The 16,626-nt window shown below is 39.1% G+C and overlaps 1 protein-coding gene across 1 annotated transcript; it reads left to right on the top strand.

Moving 5' to 3' along the window:
- Window positions 1–11,525: 11,525 nt before the first annotated feature.
- Window positions 11,526–12,470, top strand: OR4D5 (olfactory receptor family 4 subfamily D member 5; the record flags this gene model as incomplete). Its single annotated transcript, XM_084783287.1, has 1 exon — window positions 11,526–12,470. The coding sequence occupies one exon, from the start codon at window positions 11,526–11,528 to the stop codon at window positions 12,468–12,470; it is 945 nt and encodes a 314-aa protein (XP_084639413.1).
- Between the last annotated feature and the right edge of the window lie 4,156 nt (window positions 12,471–16,626).

The following is a 16,626-nucleotide window of genomic DNA, read 5'->3' as shown; positions in this document are numbered from 1 at the left end:
TTGCAGAGTCAATCTGCAGGATAGTTAGGAATGCTTGCCCAGATGCCCACTACTAATGGTCTCTAGAGCCACATTCTTAACACATAGTCTTGTCTTCAAGGCAGTGTAAACATCACTGTGAGACATACCTTTAAGAGTCAGCAAATTCCATGGTCATTCAGAACCCAAGGCTGACAGCTATAGAGGACCTGAGGTAAAGGAAACAGAAAGTCCACTGTGCTCAAGTAGAAGTGACTTCTTACCTGGTAGCATTGTATCTATAAGCTTGTACAGATATTTAGCAATTATTAAATTCTTAGTACTAACTTATTTACAAAAGTGATTGCATCCTTACCTTTTCACATAAAATGTGATCTAAAAAGGGAAAGAATGTGGAGGCATGATTATGATTATGATTATGATTATGATGATGATGATGGTGATGATGATGATGATGATGATTATTACTACACTATTACTTTAACATAGGCTATCTTAATGTTAGTGGACAGCCTTGAGGGATATTGAGACTCTCTAACCCCACTCTCAGGCTTGCAAGTGATGGATTCCAGGTGTGCACTGCTATGCTCAGTGGTATTACTCCTTTGGTGGCAAGTATTCTCTACAGAGTATTGAGAGAAGGGAATGCTCACTGAACTAAAAGAAATAGATAATTCACACATGTGTGTACAGGATTACACATAGAAAGGTATGCTAAGGACAAGTCAGTTCAAATCTAAGCTCTACATTCACATTTCTAAAAAGATGACAGATTACACACAGTGATGCTCTACCGAATCTAGAGATTGAAGCAGTAAGCCCTTCCTGTCCGATTTCAGTCTTATATATAACACTGAGTTGGCTTTTGTGAAATTCCCTTTTCAGGTTCTTCATCACTCAGCCTGTATATTTATATAAACATAAATTTGTATTTTTAACACACACACACACACACACACACACACACACACACACACACACACACACACACATTTGGGATAGCTATAAGTGTGGCCCAGCACATTTATATTTGTTATTTGTTAACAGCAATATCATGCCACGGCTTTCAAAGCTTAGACACCATTGGTAGGCAGAGGAAAGAAAAACTCAGTGTCTTTACATTTTACAGATTTGGCATTATTTGATACTCAAGACAGCTGAGTGAGACAAATTGGGCAACTTGCTATGATTCTTATTTCACATAAGGGAAAAACTAAAGAGACAGAGATTAAATAAATTGCCTAGAGCCACAAACATTTTAGTGCAAAGCCAGAACTAGAATTCAAGTTTTGTGACATGGCTTCCACAGGAAGAGGCTTTTGTTAGGCTGTGAACAAGTGCATTCTCTGGTATCCCAGACAACCGGTCCTGTCCTGTGACTGGTACTTCAAGGCTCGTGGCTGATTTTACAAGTGTTTGTCATCTGGCACAAAGTCATATGCAGCCCTTGCCTATGTTTTGTTCAGTGTGAAGAAGACAATGATGAAGAATAATGGTGATGTCATACCATTGTGACCTGACTAACCTGTGCTGGTGGAGAATGAGCATGTGCAGTGTGGTGGTGATAGAGTGTGAGAGTGTGCAGTGTGGTGGTTGTAGAGTGTGAGAACTTGCAGTGTGGTGGTGGTAGAGTGTGACAACGTGCAGTGCGATCACTTCAGGATCACTTCCTGTCGTGATGGAAGTGTCCCATGTTTGCACTGGTCAACACAATTGCACTCTAGCCACGTGAAGCTAATGGGACTCTTGAAACATGGCCAACACAATAGAGAAACCTCATTTTAAAATTTACTTGGTTAATGCTTTCATGTAAATTGACAAAGTACAATCACACTTATTTATGCTATGGTGTGTATGTGTAATGAATCAGTATAGTTACAATGCTGTGCAGTGGATCTCACAAGTTTATTCTTCCTGTCAAATGGAAACTTAGTAAACTCTGACCATCTCTATCCGTTCTTCTACACTCTGATTTATTGTTACTATCCTACTCTCTCTGAGTTCGATTGCTATTGATTCCACAGGTAAGTGAAGGCACATAGTGTTTGTCTATGCCTGGTTAACTCTATATAACATAATGGCATTCTATTACCTTTACTATTTTTCTATTATGTTTTATTGAACAGAGTACACTTCTTACCACTGTGTATTCTGATACCTGGCTAAATGTTGCTCTATTAGACAGAAAGAACCTCAGTACATTCTCATTGTCTTTCACAAGTCCAAAGTTTCCCCATATTTCTAATTGCCAATTGCCTGCATTCGTCTGCCATTTCGTTATTCTTTAAATATTCCCTTAAATGTTTTCTCTGGAATGGCTGGAGACCACTTGCGCTGGAGGTGTTCGGTGTTGCAGGCTGTGTCATTTCTACTCAGGGGACTCCTTTAACCATCTCTGCTCCTAAGACGAGGCCTCACAGCACTCCGTCAAAGTTCACTTGTGCATCCTTCTATCCCTCACCAATTCCAACTCTGCATCTAATACATGGGACCCTCTCCTGTTCCAGATGTTACTCCCAGGACTTCCTTCAAAGTAGTGTTCCCAAGGCTAAAAGGTGGCACAGTATGTGTCCTTCTGTGCCTAAGTTATAAGATAGCAGAAATTGCTGTTTTCAGGTCAGTAGTGCAGGAGGAAAAGGCTCAGTACACAAATAGAAGTGCAGACTGAGAAAATGGAGACCCTTCATTGAAGAGCGGAGCTGGGATTGAAGAGAAACCAGTCTTTCTCATCTTGTCACATTCCAGAACAGCCATCCAAGGAGGCCAAAGATTCCAAAAATCAAATCTGCTCTTCTGGGAATCATGCAGGTTAATTCAAATGTGCAAGAATGAATTTCATTTAACAGTTTACTAGTATAAGACACTATAAATGCACATAGTGTTGGTCTCCATTTGGACTCTTACAATTCATCTCCAGAGTGATGAAGTAAGAGTCATTATGCACAGGGTGACAGGATTGGAGAGGGCCACAGGAAGAGGAGCTACTCGTTTTGTGCCTAGCCACCAATGCCAAGCGCTCACAAACCTATCCCTTTAATAATTTTTGATGTCTTTTATGTGTCATGTAGATTTTTCTGATTTGGAAATGACAGTCTGCATTTAAGATGTTACAGGCTGGCGGAATAGCAGACGATGTTTGATGATATTTGAGACTGTGAATTTTTAAAATCTCATGCATTAAATGACGTAATTTGTCAATCAGTTTGAAACAAAATTGCTATGACTTTTGTAGGTGATTAAAAATATACAGTAAATGAAATACATTGTTCCTTGACAGTTTATGTGAACTGACTGCATTTAATTCCTCAATTTTTAGGCTGACATAGTTAGCCAAGAAAAGTAATTTCTTGGTGTCAAAAAAAATCATACTCAAAGAATCTGTAATTCACTTAGCCCACATCAGAGAAGACCTTCATTAGAATGATATTTTAGAAATGGAGGAATTATTGAATGGGTACATGAAATGAACACAGACAGTAAATTGAAGTGCTGTGATCTGAATGTGGCACAGAAGAGTATGAGAGGAGGGAAAGGAAACTTCTAGAGAGATTTACAGAGCATTTCACCTCAGGAAGATGAGGGGAGGCAGATGGCAAAATCTGATACAGAAAATGTATGCTCTTCTACACTGTGTACTGTACACACTTGGCAATGTCAGTGTCAGACATTGGAATTGTCAGAGCATTCATTGGTAGAAACCTGTTTTCTGATATAATGTGGCAAGATGCTGCATACTTTTTATATTCTGAAGTATTAATTTTTCAGTGAACTGACCTTATTTCTTCCCCTCACCCCATTAATTAATTTATATACTTCACATCTCAATCACTGCTTTCACTTTCTCCTCTCCTTTCAGACTCTCTCACCTCCCCTCCCCTTAGCCCTCCCCTCTTTCTCTTCAAAGTAGGGGAGGCCTCCCAAGGATAGCAATCCTTCTTAGGATATCAAGTTGTAGTAGGACTAGGCACATCTTCTATTAAGGATAGATTGTTAGGGGAAAGGGACCCAAAGGCAGACAGTAGAGACAAAGACAGCCCCTGCTCCTGAAGAGCAAGCCGTACATTTGTTACATATATGTAGGGGGCCTAGGTCCTTCCCATGCATGCTCTCTGATTGGCAGTTCAGTCTCTGTGAGCCCCTATGGGTCCTGCTTAGTTGATTCTGTAGGTTTTCTTGTAGTGTCCTTGACTTCTCTGGCTCCTTCAATCTTTCCTCCCCTCTTTCCACAAGATTCCCTGAATTCTGTCTAATGTTTTCCTGTGGGTTCTGCATCTCTTTCCTTCGGCTGCTAGGTGAAGCCTCTCAGATGACAATTATGTTAGGCTCGTGTCTGCAAGTATAACTTTATTATACTATTATTATAGATACTAAAGAGTATCACTAATAGTGTCAGGGGTGGGCTCTCAGACTATTGATTCATTTTTATTTAGGTTATTATTTCTTTTCATTATTAGATTTCATAATTCACTCTATGTTTTATATAGTAACCCGTTGCCTCATCAGATGAACAGCTCACAAGTGTTTCCCCTGTGTCTGAGGCTGTTTCTTGTTTCCATTCCATTGCTGGGAAGATTTTCATTTGGCATAAACTCATTTTGTCTATTTTTTCCTCTCGTGGTTTTGGCATCTTTTCCAGAAAAAGTCCTTGCCTGGTACATTGTTTTATGCTGTTTTCCTGTAGTAGTTTTAGAGTTTCAAGTCCTACATGCAGGTCTTTATCTACTTTAGTTTGATGTTTGTAACTGGAGAGAGACAAGGAACTGCCTCTATGCTGCATGGGGAGTTTCCTGTGACAATTTACTAAAATGCTAAGGGGAGTTCCCCAAGAAGAACTCCATCAGCACTCAGAATAGAAGGAAAATCTCTTTAATGGGCACAGAAAACCAAGCTTCTGTTCTAGGAGGTTCCATCATAAGTAGAAGCATGCTGTGATTTGCCTAGGGCAGATGGTATTTTCATGGTATTGTCCATCCATGGGTGGTCTTGATATATAATTTATTCATATTACATCTCAATTGTTATCACATCCCTTGTATCCTCCCATTCCTCCCTCTCTCCTGCTTTTCTCCTACTCCCCTCCCCTATGACTGTTGCTGAGGGGGACCTCCTCCCCCTGTATATGCTCATAGGGTATCAAGTCTCTTCTTGGTAGCCTGTATCCTTCCTCTGCATGCCACCAAGCCTCCCCTCCAGGGGACATGGTCAAATATGGGGCACCAGAGTTCGTGTGAAAGTCAGTGCCCATTCTCCACTCAACTGTGGAGAATGTCCTGTCCATTGGTTACATCTGAGTAGGGGTTAGAAGTTTACTGCACATATTGTCCTTGGTACATTTACACTATAGAATACTACTCAGCTGTTAAAAACAAGGAATTCCCAAAATTTGTGGACGATTGGATTGAACTAGAAATGATCATAATGAGTGAGTTAAGCCAGAAGCAGAAAGAGTCAAATGGTATATACTCACTTATATCTGGACACTAGCCCAAGGGGCATGTCCCATGAAAGTCTTCACTAACCAGGAAAGTGGGACAGAGGGGAGGACAACCTATTGGGACTCTAGGTGAGAGAAGCAGAACTTGCTTCTAAGCAGGTACCAGTGATGGTCATTTCTCAAAGGAAAAGTCAGACCTGCTTTTCTTTTCCTTTCCTTTTTTTTAATTTGTTCACTTTACATCCTAATTGATTGTAGCCTCCTCCCTTGTCACCTCCTGTTAGGTCCCACCCTCCCTCTCTCTTTCACATGTGAATCCCTTCCTTCCCTAGTCCTCAGAAAAGGGGAGCCTTCCTCCCCTATCATTTGACCCAAGCCTATGAAATCTCATCTGGACTGCCTGCACCCCCTTCTTTGTCGCCGGAATGCCAGGGGTAAGTGATCAACCAGTGGACACCAGAATCCATGTCAGAGGTAACCCCTGCTCCTCATATTACCGGACCCACAAGGAGACTGTGCTGCCTGTCTACTACATCTGGTCAGGGGGACTAGGTCCTCACCATGCATGGTCCTTGGTTGGAGCATCAGTCTCTGCAGCACACCCCCCCCCTCTTCTGCCCAGATTTACTGGCTCCACTGCTCTCCAAGTGGAGCTCCTTTCCCCTCCAGGTCCTTCTATGCCCCAAGACTCGCCATGCTCCACCCCAAAGTTTGGCTGTGAGTCTCAGCATCTGCTTTGATCTCTTGCTGGGTGGAGCCCTTCAGAGGACCTCTTGGTAGGCTTCCTTCCTGTTCGCTTCCTTCTGTTCCTTCTCTTCAACTGCTTCCGGTGCCTATTCTTTTTGCCCTTCTGAATGAGAGTTAAGCATTCTCCCTAGGGTCCTTCTTGTTATTTAGCTTCTTTAGGTCTGTGTGGTTATCCTGTAGTATTTGGCTAATATCTGCTTATAAGTGAATATACATGATGTGTGTTATTTTTGGGTCTGGGTTTACCTCATTCAGGATGACCTGCTTTTTTTTTTCATTTTTTTCTCCTTTATTAATTTATTCTTATTACATCTCAATGGTTATCCCATCCCTTGTATCCTCCCATTCTTCCCTCCCTCCCATTTTCCCCTTATTCCCCTCCCCTATGACTGTTCCTGAGGGGAATTACCTCCCCCTGTATATGTTCATAGGGTATCAAGTCTCTTCTTGGTAACCTGCTGTCAATATAGGCGGTAAACCTTAAACCCCTACCCAGATCTAGACAATGGACAGAACACTCTCCACAGTAGAGTGGAGAGTGGGATATTACTTTTTCACATACTCTGGTGCCTCACCTTTGACCATGTCCCCTGGAGGGGGAGACTTGGTGGCACTCAGAGGATGACCTGCTTTTTAAAAATAGAGGAAGCCAGGCTCACAGATGCAGAAGCCTGCAGTTCAACAGTGGGATCTTAACTATGCAGAAGGGAAACTCTGACTTCTATTTTGTCTAATTCCTATGTAAATTAATATTTCCCAAGAAGCTTGTTAACCGTATTTAGTTAATGTTAAGGCTTGGTATGCTCCTTTTCCCCCTCAGAAAGACTATCTTTATCCATGGCCTACGGTGCTGTTGTGAGGACTTGAGTTTCCATGTGTGGGCTTCCTTCTAGTCTTCACTATCCTGGTCTTGCATGCCTGTATTTATTCCAATAGCTCATTATACTAATGCTGACTCATAGTGCTGGAGTGTATTATGAGGTCTGGTAGTGTAACTATTCATGCTTTGTCCTTTGGGCCTACAATTATTTGATCTAGTAAGGTTATTTATTTACTTATTTGTGTGGTTCTATGGTAATTTCACTTGGTAGTTCTGTGACTGGTAGGAATTACTTTGAATCTTGTTAAGCCTATTAATTTCAATAGTACTTATTCTTCCTTTTTTTTTTTTAAATTAGTGACTTATCTTTCCAAAGAATCAGTTTGAATTTCACTTATTTTCTCTCTTTTTAAAAAATTTAATTACACTCATTTATGGTAAATATTTAAGATGCAGTTCACTAGTTTATTTAAGTTTACATTTCGAGTCTTTCTCTATTGAGGTGGAAATTTAGTTTATTGACCAGGAATTTTCTTATTTTTAAAACCTATGTATTTAATGCTTCAATTTACTTCTGAACATTGCCTTTAATGAATAAATTTTGACAAGCTATATTTACCTTTTAAGATGTTATGCTTACTAAAAATAGACTTCTTTTTGTCCTCTTTGAACTGTGTGTCAGTGAGGAATATATTATTTAATTTTTAAATATTTGAACTGAATATTTTTTCACTATTGACTTGTAGATTAATTCTTTGTAGTGTAAAGCCACACAGTGCTATTATAGTCTTCTTGATTTGATACTTTGTATTCTTAGATGTAGCATGGTCTAACTTAGGGAACATCTGATGCAAGCTGGAGAATGTGTGTTATACTGCTGTTCTGTCTTTTCTAGTCTATTGACCTACTCATCTTTCTTTGTTGATGTAACAGCATTTTAAAACCATAGTGAGACCCAACACTGTGCAATATCTGTCTTCCAGTTTTGTTTTCCTTAAATATTTTTAGATATCAAGCATGAGCTATTTCTCCATATAAACCATATAGCATGTTGGGATATTGATTGGGATTGCATCAGACTTATAGATTAAATTGAGAAGAACTGATGTTTTGACAATGTCAAGGTTGATTATGAATTCAATAGCCTTTATTCATTATCTTTTGAATTAAAAAATTTATGAGTTTGTTGTTTTCTTCATGATCTTACGCATACTTGCTAAATTTCTGTTCAAATATTTGGGGAATTGTTTGCCCTAATGACTTTCTTTTTTGACTGATTACTGATTTTCAGTTTACTGAATTTTATTCTTAAATTGAACATTGACTTTCAAGCTGCTAGAATATTGAACTTATTTATTTATTTATTTATTTATTTATTATGTATATAGTGCTCTGCCTGCATGTATGCCTGCAGGCCAGAAGAGGGCATTAGATCACATTATAGATGGTTGTGAGCCACTATGTGGTTTCTGGGAACTGAACTCAGGAACTTTGGAAGAGCAGTCAGTGCTCTTCACCAGTGAGCCATATCTCTAGCCCAGAGTACTGAATCTTATATTTGAAATCTCAAAGTTATTTGTATACTTAAACCATTCTATCAAATTAAAACAAAGACACCTAGAGCTTAGTAAAGAAACATAGAAAACAAATCAAGTATGGAGAATGTCAAGTTCTGAGAACTCAAGAAGGCTGGTGTGCAGTGTGAAGTATGTTCTGGGTAGTGGGACAGAACTAGATTGGTACTCAAGGGCCAGTTCTTGGCCAGTCCCGTGTAGAGCATTACACATTTGGAGTCATGATAATCCTTCACTTTTTCTTTTGGCTTACTGTGTAGCATGGGTTGACTTTGTACTTCAGGCTTTCTTTCATCTCATTATCTTTTTGTGGCATGTTCTCAAGTACTGGGAGGACAGGTGTGCAGCACAATGCCAAGTGTGGTGGTTTGAATGAGAAGGGCCCTTATAGGCTCATATATTTGGATGCTTACTTACCAAGGAATGGACTGGTTTCGACGGATTAGGAGGTGTGGCCTTGTTGGAGGAGGTGTGCCTCTGGGAGTGGGCTTTGATGGTTTAAGAGCTCATGCTCAGGCCCAGAGTCTTGTTCTTTGTCTGCTGCAAGCAGATCAGGATGTAGCTCTCAGCTCCTGTTCTAGTGTTGTAGGTGCCGCCAAGCCCCTGCTATGATGATAGTGGATTAACCTCTGAAATGATAAGCAAGTCTCCCATTAAATGCTTTTAAAAATAAGTTGCCTTGGTCATGATGTCCTTTCAGAACAACAGAACAGTGACTAAGATACCCAGCTTAGCAAGGCATTTGATTCTTATGCTTTCTAAATTCTTATCATTAGGTACAGTGCTTAATAAGTAGAAGGTGATTAATATATACAATTTTAATGACTAAAGAACAAAGAAATACACCACGGAAAATCCATATTTAAAATTAAAATTAAGCTGAAGTGACATTTTGCATTTCTGTTAAGTGATATGAGGAAATTAATTGCAAAAGTAATTTAAATGTTATGCATCCTAGTTCCTTTAAAAATGCTTAATTGTATAGGAACATTCTTACTGTCTTAACGGTTTGGGGTAATTTAGCATTTAGATGATTCTAAAGTTTCAATTACAGCCTTCTCTTCCTGTATCACATATGAGTAAAAGTTATTCCTTATGTAATATCCTTGAAATTAACATGCATTCTTAAACTTGTTGAAGGGCATTTAATATTGTAGTTACATCCCCTTGTATTTTCTCACTTCCAGTAGTTTCTCTGGGCTTCATAAAGGCCCAAGATAAGAAACTTTCTTCCATTACAGAAGTCTAATTATAGAGAAAACAATGGTTCTTTGCTGTCTTTATAAAGTGGAGGAGTGTTGTTTTATATCTTGCTATCTTACCTAAAACTTTAGCATACTTTCATTTCATTTTTTTTCCATTAAGTTGCAAGAGTTTATTTAAAAAACCTACAGTTGATTAATAGGACTTCTTGATAAAATAGAAGCTATTTCAAGAAAGGTGTTGGAGATAGAGTCTGTATATGCACTAACCTAACAATGCTCATAGAACAAATGGTTATAGTAAAAACGTCTTCATATTAAAATTCTGCTTTTTATGCTTTCCCCGTTTTATACAATTACAAAATAAAGTTAAATTCTTTAAATATTATTTATTTTCCCATTTTAGACCAAATATTTATTTTCCTCTACATTTTTGACTTGAAGAACTTAAAATCAATTATTAGATTTTTAAATTTTATTTTATGGATATGAATGTTTTGTCTGCAAGTGTGTCTATGTACCATACACAGGCCTTGTCCCTGAGGCAGTCAGAAGAGGGCATCAATCACCTGGAACTGGGATTAAGAAGGGTTGTAAGTGGTTGTATTGGTGTTAGGATAAAACATGGATCCTCTGCATGAGAAGCTAACATTCTTAAGCCCAGCCCATCTCTCCAGCCCTATATCCTGTGGAACTTTTTGTATAATAAAATCTTTCAAATGAAAGATGGAATTTTCAAAAAATTAAGAATGATGTCTTAAATGTTTGTCATGTGTGATTTCTTTGCTCTTAGACTTACTTGCCCTTCATTCCTCCCAGATTTCAAGGCCCCATTTACAATATTTTTGTTAAATAAAATAGCAGATGTTTGTTTTGAAGAGGCAGAGAGAATTATTTTAGTGAAATTTGTATCATCTTTAAGAGAAAAAAGCCTATATATTTTAAATAATCAAAACAAAAAATCACATTTAAATAGGAGCATTCAAGTCATGAAATGGTTTCTTATGGTTTTCTGTGGTAAGGTTGTTTAAACAAAAGGTAAATGCATAGAAGGCAAGCAAATGTTTATTTCTGGCCATGGTAGCAGCTTTGGTTTTTTTCTGTTTGTGAATATTAATGATAAGTATGTCATCCCATGGACATTATTTGGCACATGAGGTTTCATCAGGTTTTCTAAATCAAAACCATACTACTTTCAGTTTGACAAAGCCAGGAATATTGTCAGTGTTCTCCTAAATTTCAGTCCTTTGGAGTTTGGACAGAGATGCTTAATGATGGTGTGCTTGGTGTTCTATTGAATCAGTTATAATACTATTAAAAACTTAAGCATATATTGAAGTCTTCTCCCCACCTCTACTATGTGGATTTTGGGAATTTAACTCAAGTCATCATCATTAGTGGAAGTATTTTTAATTATTGAATCATCGATTATAGTATTTTGGAAGATTTATCTATGCATTTTATGTACATGAGTGCTCTGTCTTCATAAGCCCCAGAAGAGGTCATCAGACCCCACTACAGATGGTTGCGAGCCACCATGTAGTTTCTGGGAATTGAGCTCAGGACCTCTGGAAGAGCAACTACTGCTCTTAACTGCTGAACCATCTCTCCAGCCCCATTTATAATATTTTATGCTAAACAAAATCGCAGATATTTGTTCAGAAGGGACAGAGAGAATTATTTCAGTGAAATTTGTAGCTCCTTTCATGACTATGCCCATTTTTTTTTTTTTTTTTGGTCAGGCTCGTTTACTGGGTTGTGCCAGGGAGATGCATCCCTCGAACCACTCCCAGGTGGCAACGTTCGTCCTTCTGGGCCTCTCTCAGGTACTAGAGCTTCGGCTCCTCTTCTTCATTGTCTTCTCAGCGGTGTATCTTTTGACTGTCACTGGCAATCTTTTTATTGTAGCCATAGTGGCCTCTGACCCACGCTTGCACACAACTATGTATTTTCTCTTAGGCAACCTTTCATTCTTGGACTTCTGCTATTCTTCCATCACTGCTCCCAGGATGCTGGTTGACTTGCTCTCACGCAGCCCCACTATTTCCTTCGGCGCGTGCCTGACACAGCTGTTCTTTTTCCACTTCATTGGAGGCATCAAGATATTCCTGCTGACTGTCATGGCCTATGACCGTTACATTGCCATTTCCCAGCCCCTGCGCTACACACTTATTATGAATCAGACAGTCTGTGGGCTTTTCATGGCAGCCTCATGGATGGGAGGGTTTATACACTCCATTGTACAAGTTGGACTGACTATCCACTTACCATTTTGTGGTCCTGACAAGCTGGATAACTTTTACTGTGATGTGCCTCAGCTGATCAAATTGGCCTGCACTGATACCTTTGTCTTAGAGCTTCTGATGGTGTCTAACAATGGCCTGGTCACTCTCATGTGCTTTCTGGTGCTGCTGGGCTCCTACACAGCACTGCTTGTGATGCTCCGAAGTCACTCAAGGGAGGGTCGCAGCAAGGCCCTGTCTACCTGTGCCTCTCATATTGCTGTGGTGACTATAATTTTTGTGCCTTGCATCTACATCTACGCCAGGCCTTTTAGGACATTCCCCATGGACAAGGCGGTTTCTGTGCTATACACAATGGTCACCCCCATGTTGAATCCTGCCATTTATACCCTGAGAAATAAAGAAGTGATTGCAGCCATGAAGAAGCTGTGGAGAAGGCAGAAGAATTTTCTTGGTTCCTCAGAACATTAACTATTTAGCCAAAGTCAGGATTTGAAGAACTGAGAAATGATTCCGAAGAGAAAGTTCCATGGCTGTTAAAATTGTTTTTTAATGCCTTAAAATTGTTTTTAATCACAGTTAATTTCTGGTGTCTAGAACATGGGTAGAATATTCTAAGTCGCTAGACACCTTCTTGAAAAACAGTAGTAACTGTTTTTTTCTCCTTTATTAATTTATTCTTGTTACATCTCAATGGTTATCCCCTCCCTTGTATCCTCCCATTCTTCCCTCCCTCCCATTTTCCCCTTATTCCCCTCCCCTATGACTGTTCCTGAGGGGGATTACCTCCCCCTGTATATGCTCATAGGGTATCAAGTCTCTTCTTGGTAACCTGCTGTCCTTTCTCTGATTGCCACCAGGTCTTCCCCTCCAGGGGACATGGTCAAAGGTGAGGCACCAGAGTATGTGAGAAAGTAATATCCCACTCTCCACTCTACTGTGGAGAATGTTCTGTCCATTAGCTAGATCTGGGTAGGGGTTTACCGCCTGTAGAGGTTAGAGAGCACAGTCCAGAATGAGTGTGATGCTGACCATGCTAAGAATTTTCCACTTTAAGCTGCAGCAAATCCACAGGTAACGAAGCTGGAAACCATTTCTTGATTCTTCTTGGACACAAATCAGAGCATTTTTTTTCAATTTCTTGGAGGCAGATGTGGTCTTGTGATTAAAATGAATGTACAACCCGATGGCTACTTCAGGAGGTTGAGTGACTCTCTGTGGAAAATGAAAATCACCTTGAGTATGTTAGTTTCACCCTCCTAACTCCTTATGGTCATAGTTGTTATCATCATCACCATTGCCACTGTCATTAGTATCTTCATTGTCGCCATCATCATTATCACCATCATTATTACTATCATTATCACCATCATTATCACCATCATTGTCATTATTACCATCACCATCATCGTCATTATCATTGTTCTTGATGAAAGTTTAGTGCAACAGACATTGAATGTATTCATTTATACTTATTATCTATTTTAATTCTCACAACATTATTTGAATTATGTATTATTGTTTTTAAAAATGTGTCAGTTGCAGATTAAAGACACAAAGTAACTTGGTTAATCACTACCAGTTTATTTCTGGAATCAATCTAGGTCTCTACACTTTTAAGCTCAAATCTTCCATTGTAGCCAAATTCTCCTTTCCGTTCTAAGAGTCAGCGTCTTTGGAAAACACAGATATGGCATTTTACATTGAACTAGTTAGGTGTTGTTTGGAGAATGAGGCAGATTGGGAGGGTGATTCATGAACGGAAAACATGGAAATTAGGGAATTGGGGGAGAAAGTTTGGAGAATTGAGGAGGAATTGACTTTAGGGGGACCATCATCCACTATACTAATATGGTGATTTGTGTACAAATGGCCTCCATAGGCTCAAATTTATGATGGAACTGTTGGGGAAAGGTAGGTGGTGTGGCCTTGTTGGAGGAGGTGTTTCACTGGAGATGGGCTTTGGGGTTTTAAAAGACCATTCTGTCCTCATTTAGCTCTTGTTCTGCCTCATACTTGTGGGTCAAACATAAGCTCTCAGCTACTGCTCCAAGGTTATGCCTGTATCCTTGTTTCCATGGTCCCTGCCATGATGATCAGGGACCATCTAGAATCACAAGCCTCCAATTAAATGCTTTTTAAGTTGCTTTGGCCATGGCATTTTGTCACCGCAAAAGAAAAGTAATTAAGACAACTGATATGTTGTCTTAGTCTTTTTTTCTCCTTTATTAATTTATTCTTGTTACATCTCAATGGTTATCCCCTCCCTTGTATCCTCCCATTCTTCCCTCCCTCCCATTTTCCCCTTATTCCCCTCCCCTATGACTGTTCCTGAGGGGGATTACCTCCCCCTGTATATGCTCATAGGGTATCAAGTCTCTTCTTGGTAACCTGCTGTCCTTCCTCTGAGTGCCACCAGGTCTCCCCCTCCAGGGGACATGGTCAAAGGTGAGGCACCAGAGTATGTGAGAAAGTCATATCCCACTCTCCACTCTACTGTGGAGAGTGTTTGGTCCATTGTCTAGATCTGGGTAGGGGTTTAAGGTTTACCGCCTGTATTGTCCTTGGCTGGTGCCTTAGTTTGAGCTGTCTTAGTCTTTAGTCTTTCAAATTCAGCTGCCTGCCAGGCTGTCCAGAGCTGAGATTCACTGCCGCAGTGATGCTTTGTTCTTTGGTTCTTGAAAAGAGGGTGGTACAAGAAGATTTATAAATATAATTAGTAGCTCCACTTCAACTTCAGAAGCCTTGGATTTTCTTTACTGCATTCCCCTGACTTACTTGAGTCTAGACACTGAATGAAAACAGGTGCTACCGTTTCTAAACTAGCTATGAACTTCTTCCTTGGAAAATTTCACACAGGTATACAATGCATCACAATCATATGCCAAATCCCTTCAAATCATCTGAAGATTCACTAAATACTTCTCCTTCCCCCCCCCTTTTTTGTGGCCCATTGAGTCCGATGAGTGCTGTCTGTATGTATACAGGTGTGGCATCATCTACTTGGGCACAGTACAGTGAACTTTCATGACATTATTTTTGAGACAAAGTCTTGCTATACAGACCAGGCTCTTCTCAAACCTGTGATGTTTCTCCACCAGCCTACTAAATTCTGAGATTGTGTGTACACCTGGCTTATACTATCACTTTGGTATAATGATTGCAAGACTTTAATTGAGAGATATTTTTTGTACCTGCCTTTCTCATACCCACAAGTAGAAGGAACAATAAATTCATGTTTTGAGGAGGCTATTTGAATTTTTGATTTGATTTATTGTTCTCAGAATATTTTCCCTGTGAAATACAAATCAGTTTCTGTAGACAATAACATTAATGTGTTTGAGTAGACTGGTGCAACACAGATGATTAGAACTTAAATGACTGTTTTTCATTTAATTCAGCTCTGAACATGAAATAAAATTTATGAGGCTGAGGAATCTAAAGAGGTTTATAATTTTAGAAATTATAAGTTTTGCAATTGCTTGGCAGAATGATGTATCTTTTGTGTTAGTTTTCCTGGAGAGGTGCCAATGAATACTTACTTTCCTCAAAGAGGAAATGATAATAGACCAAAGTAATAATACCTTTGATGTCCAGTTTATGTTACAATTACTGGATTAATTACAGAACTGTGGATAACTTGTAGACAGATGCATCACCAAAACCTTTTTAAACGTGAATGATGACTGATGAAAGCTGGGACTCCAGAGGTCTTTGCATGACTTGCATACAGAATGAAAAGTTGAAGAGTTTCCTGTACTCAGCAGTTTTCACTGCTATCCAACCTTTGGGAGCGATGAGGCTTGTTATTATTTTAAGCTTCAGGAACTTTCTGAGTCTTGTGAGTTGTTCATTTCCAAATCTTAATGGGTCTACCTTTAGAGTTTTAGTGAGCTTTCCTTCAAGATAGGATATTTCAATTTAGAGTAAATTACTAATCAAAAGTTTATTATTTCTTCTATATGTAAAATGTATTTTTCTATATGAGTTAATTGACACAACAAAATGATAAAGCAACTGCCAAAAGACTGACACCTTCTTTTGATTTTCTTTTTTTTGTTGAAGTCTTTGCTACCATTTTCAAAAATAGATCAATACAGATCGAGTACCCCAATGAGTATTGACAGTGGTTGGAGTTAAGAACACTGGGTTGACTGGCCATCTGTCCTTTGCCATTTGGCATGTGCGACTTAGGAACCCTTTATGAACAGTTTGTCTTCTTTTTTAAAATATGATTTTCATGAGCCAAGATGAAATTTATTTGGCTTGATTACAGTATAAAAGTCTTACTGCTGTCTCTGAGCTATGCATGCTTAATGTATATACTTTCATATACTATCTGCTTCTATCTCTTTATCTACATCTCTATATCTATCTATCTATCTATCGATCATCTATCATATTTAATCTACCTACCTATCTATTTTACTGGTGAAATAATTTTAAGGATTGTATTTGCTATGATCATCTATCAGAGAAATATTTTGACAAGACTTAGGTATGGTCTATAGTTCTTTTGGAATTTCTGATTGCTAGAGCTCTGAATCATTTTTGTTAACTAGCCAAGCGTGATGGTGCTTACTTGTAATCTCAGAACTCATGAGGTTCAGCGAAGACTATGAGTTCA

This window comes from Acomys minous (genome assembly GCF_964271855.1).
Source record: "Acomys minous genome assembly, chromosome: 5".
NCBI classification, from domain to species: Eukaryota; Metazoa; Chordata; class Mammalia; order Rodentia; family Muridae; genus Acomys; species Acomys minous.
Note: the sequence above shows the minus strand (reverse complement) of the source record. Positions and strands in the feature narration are given on the sequence as shown.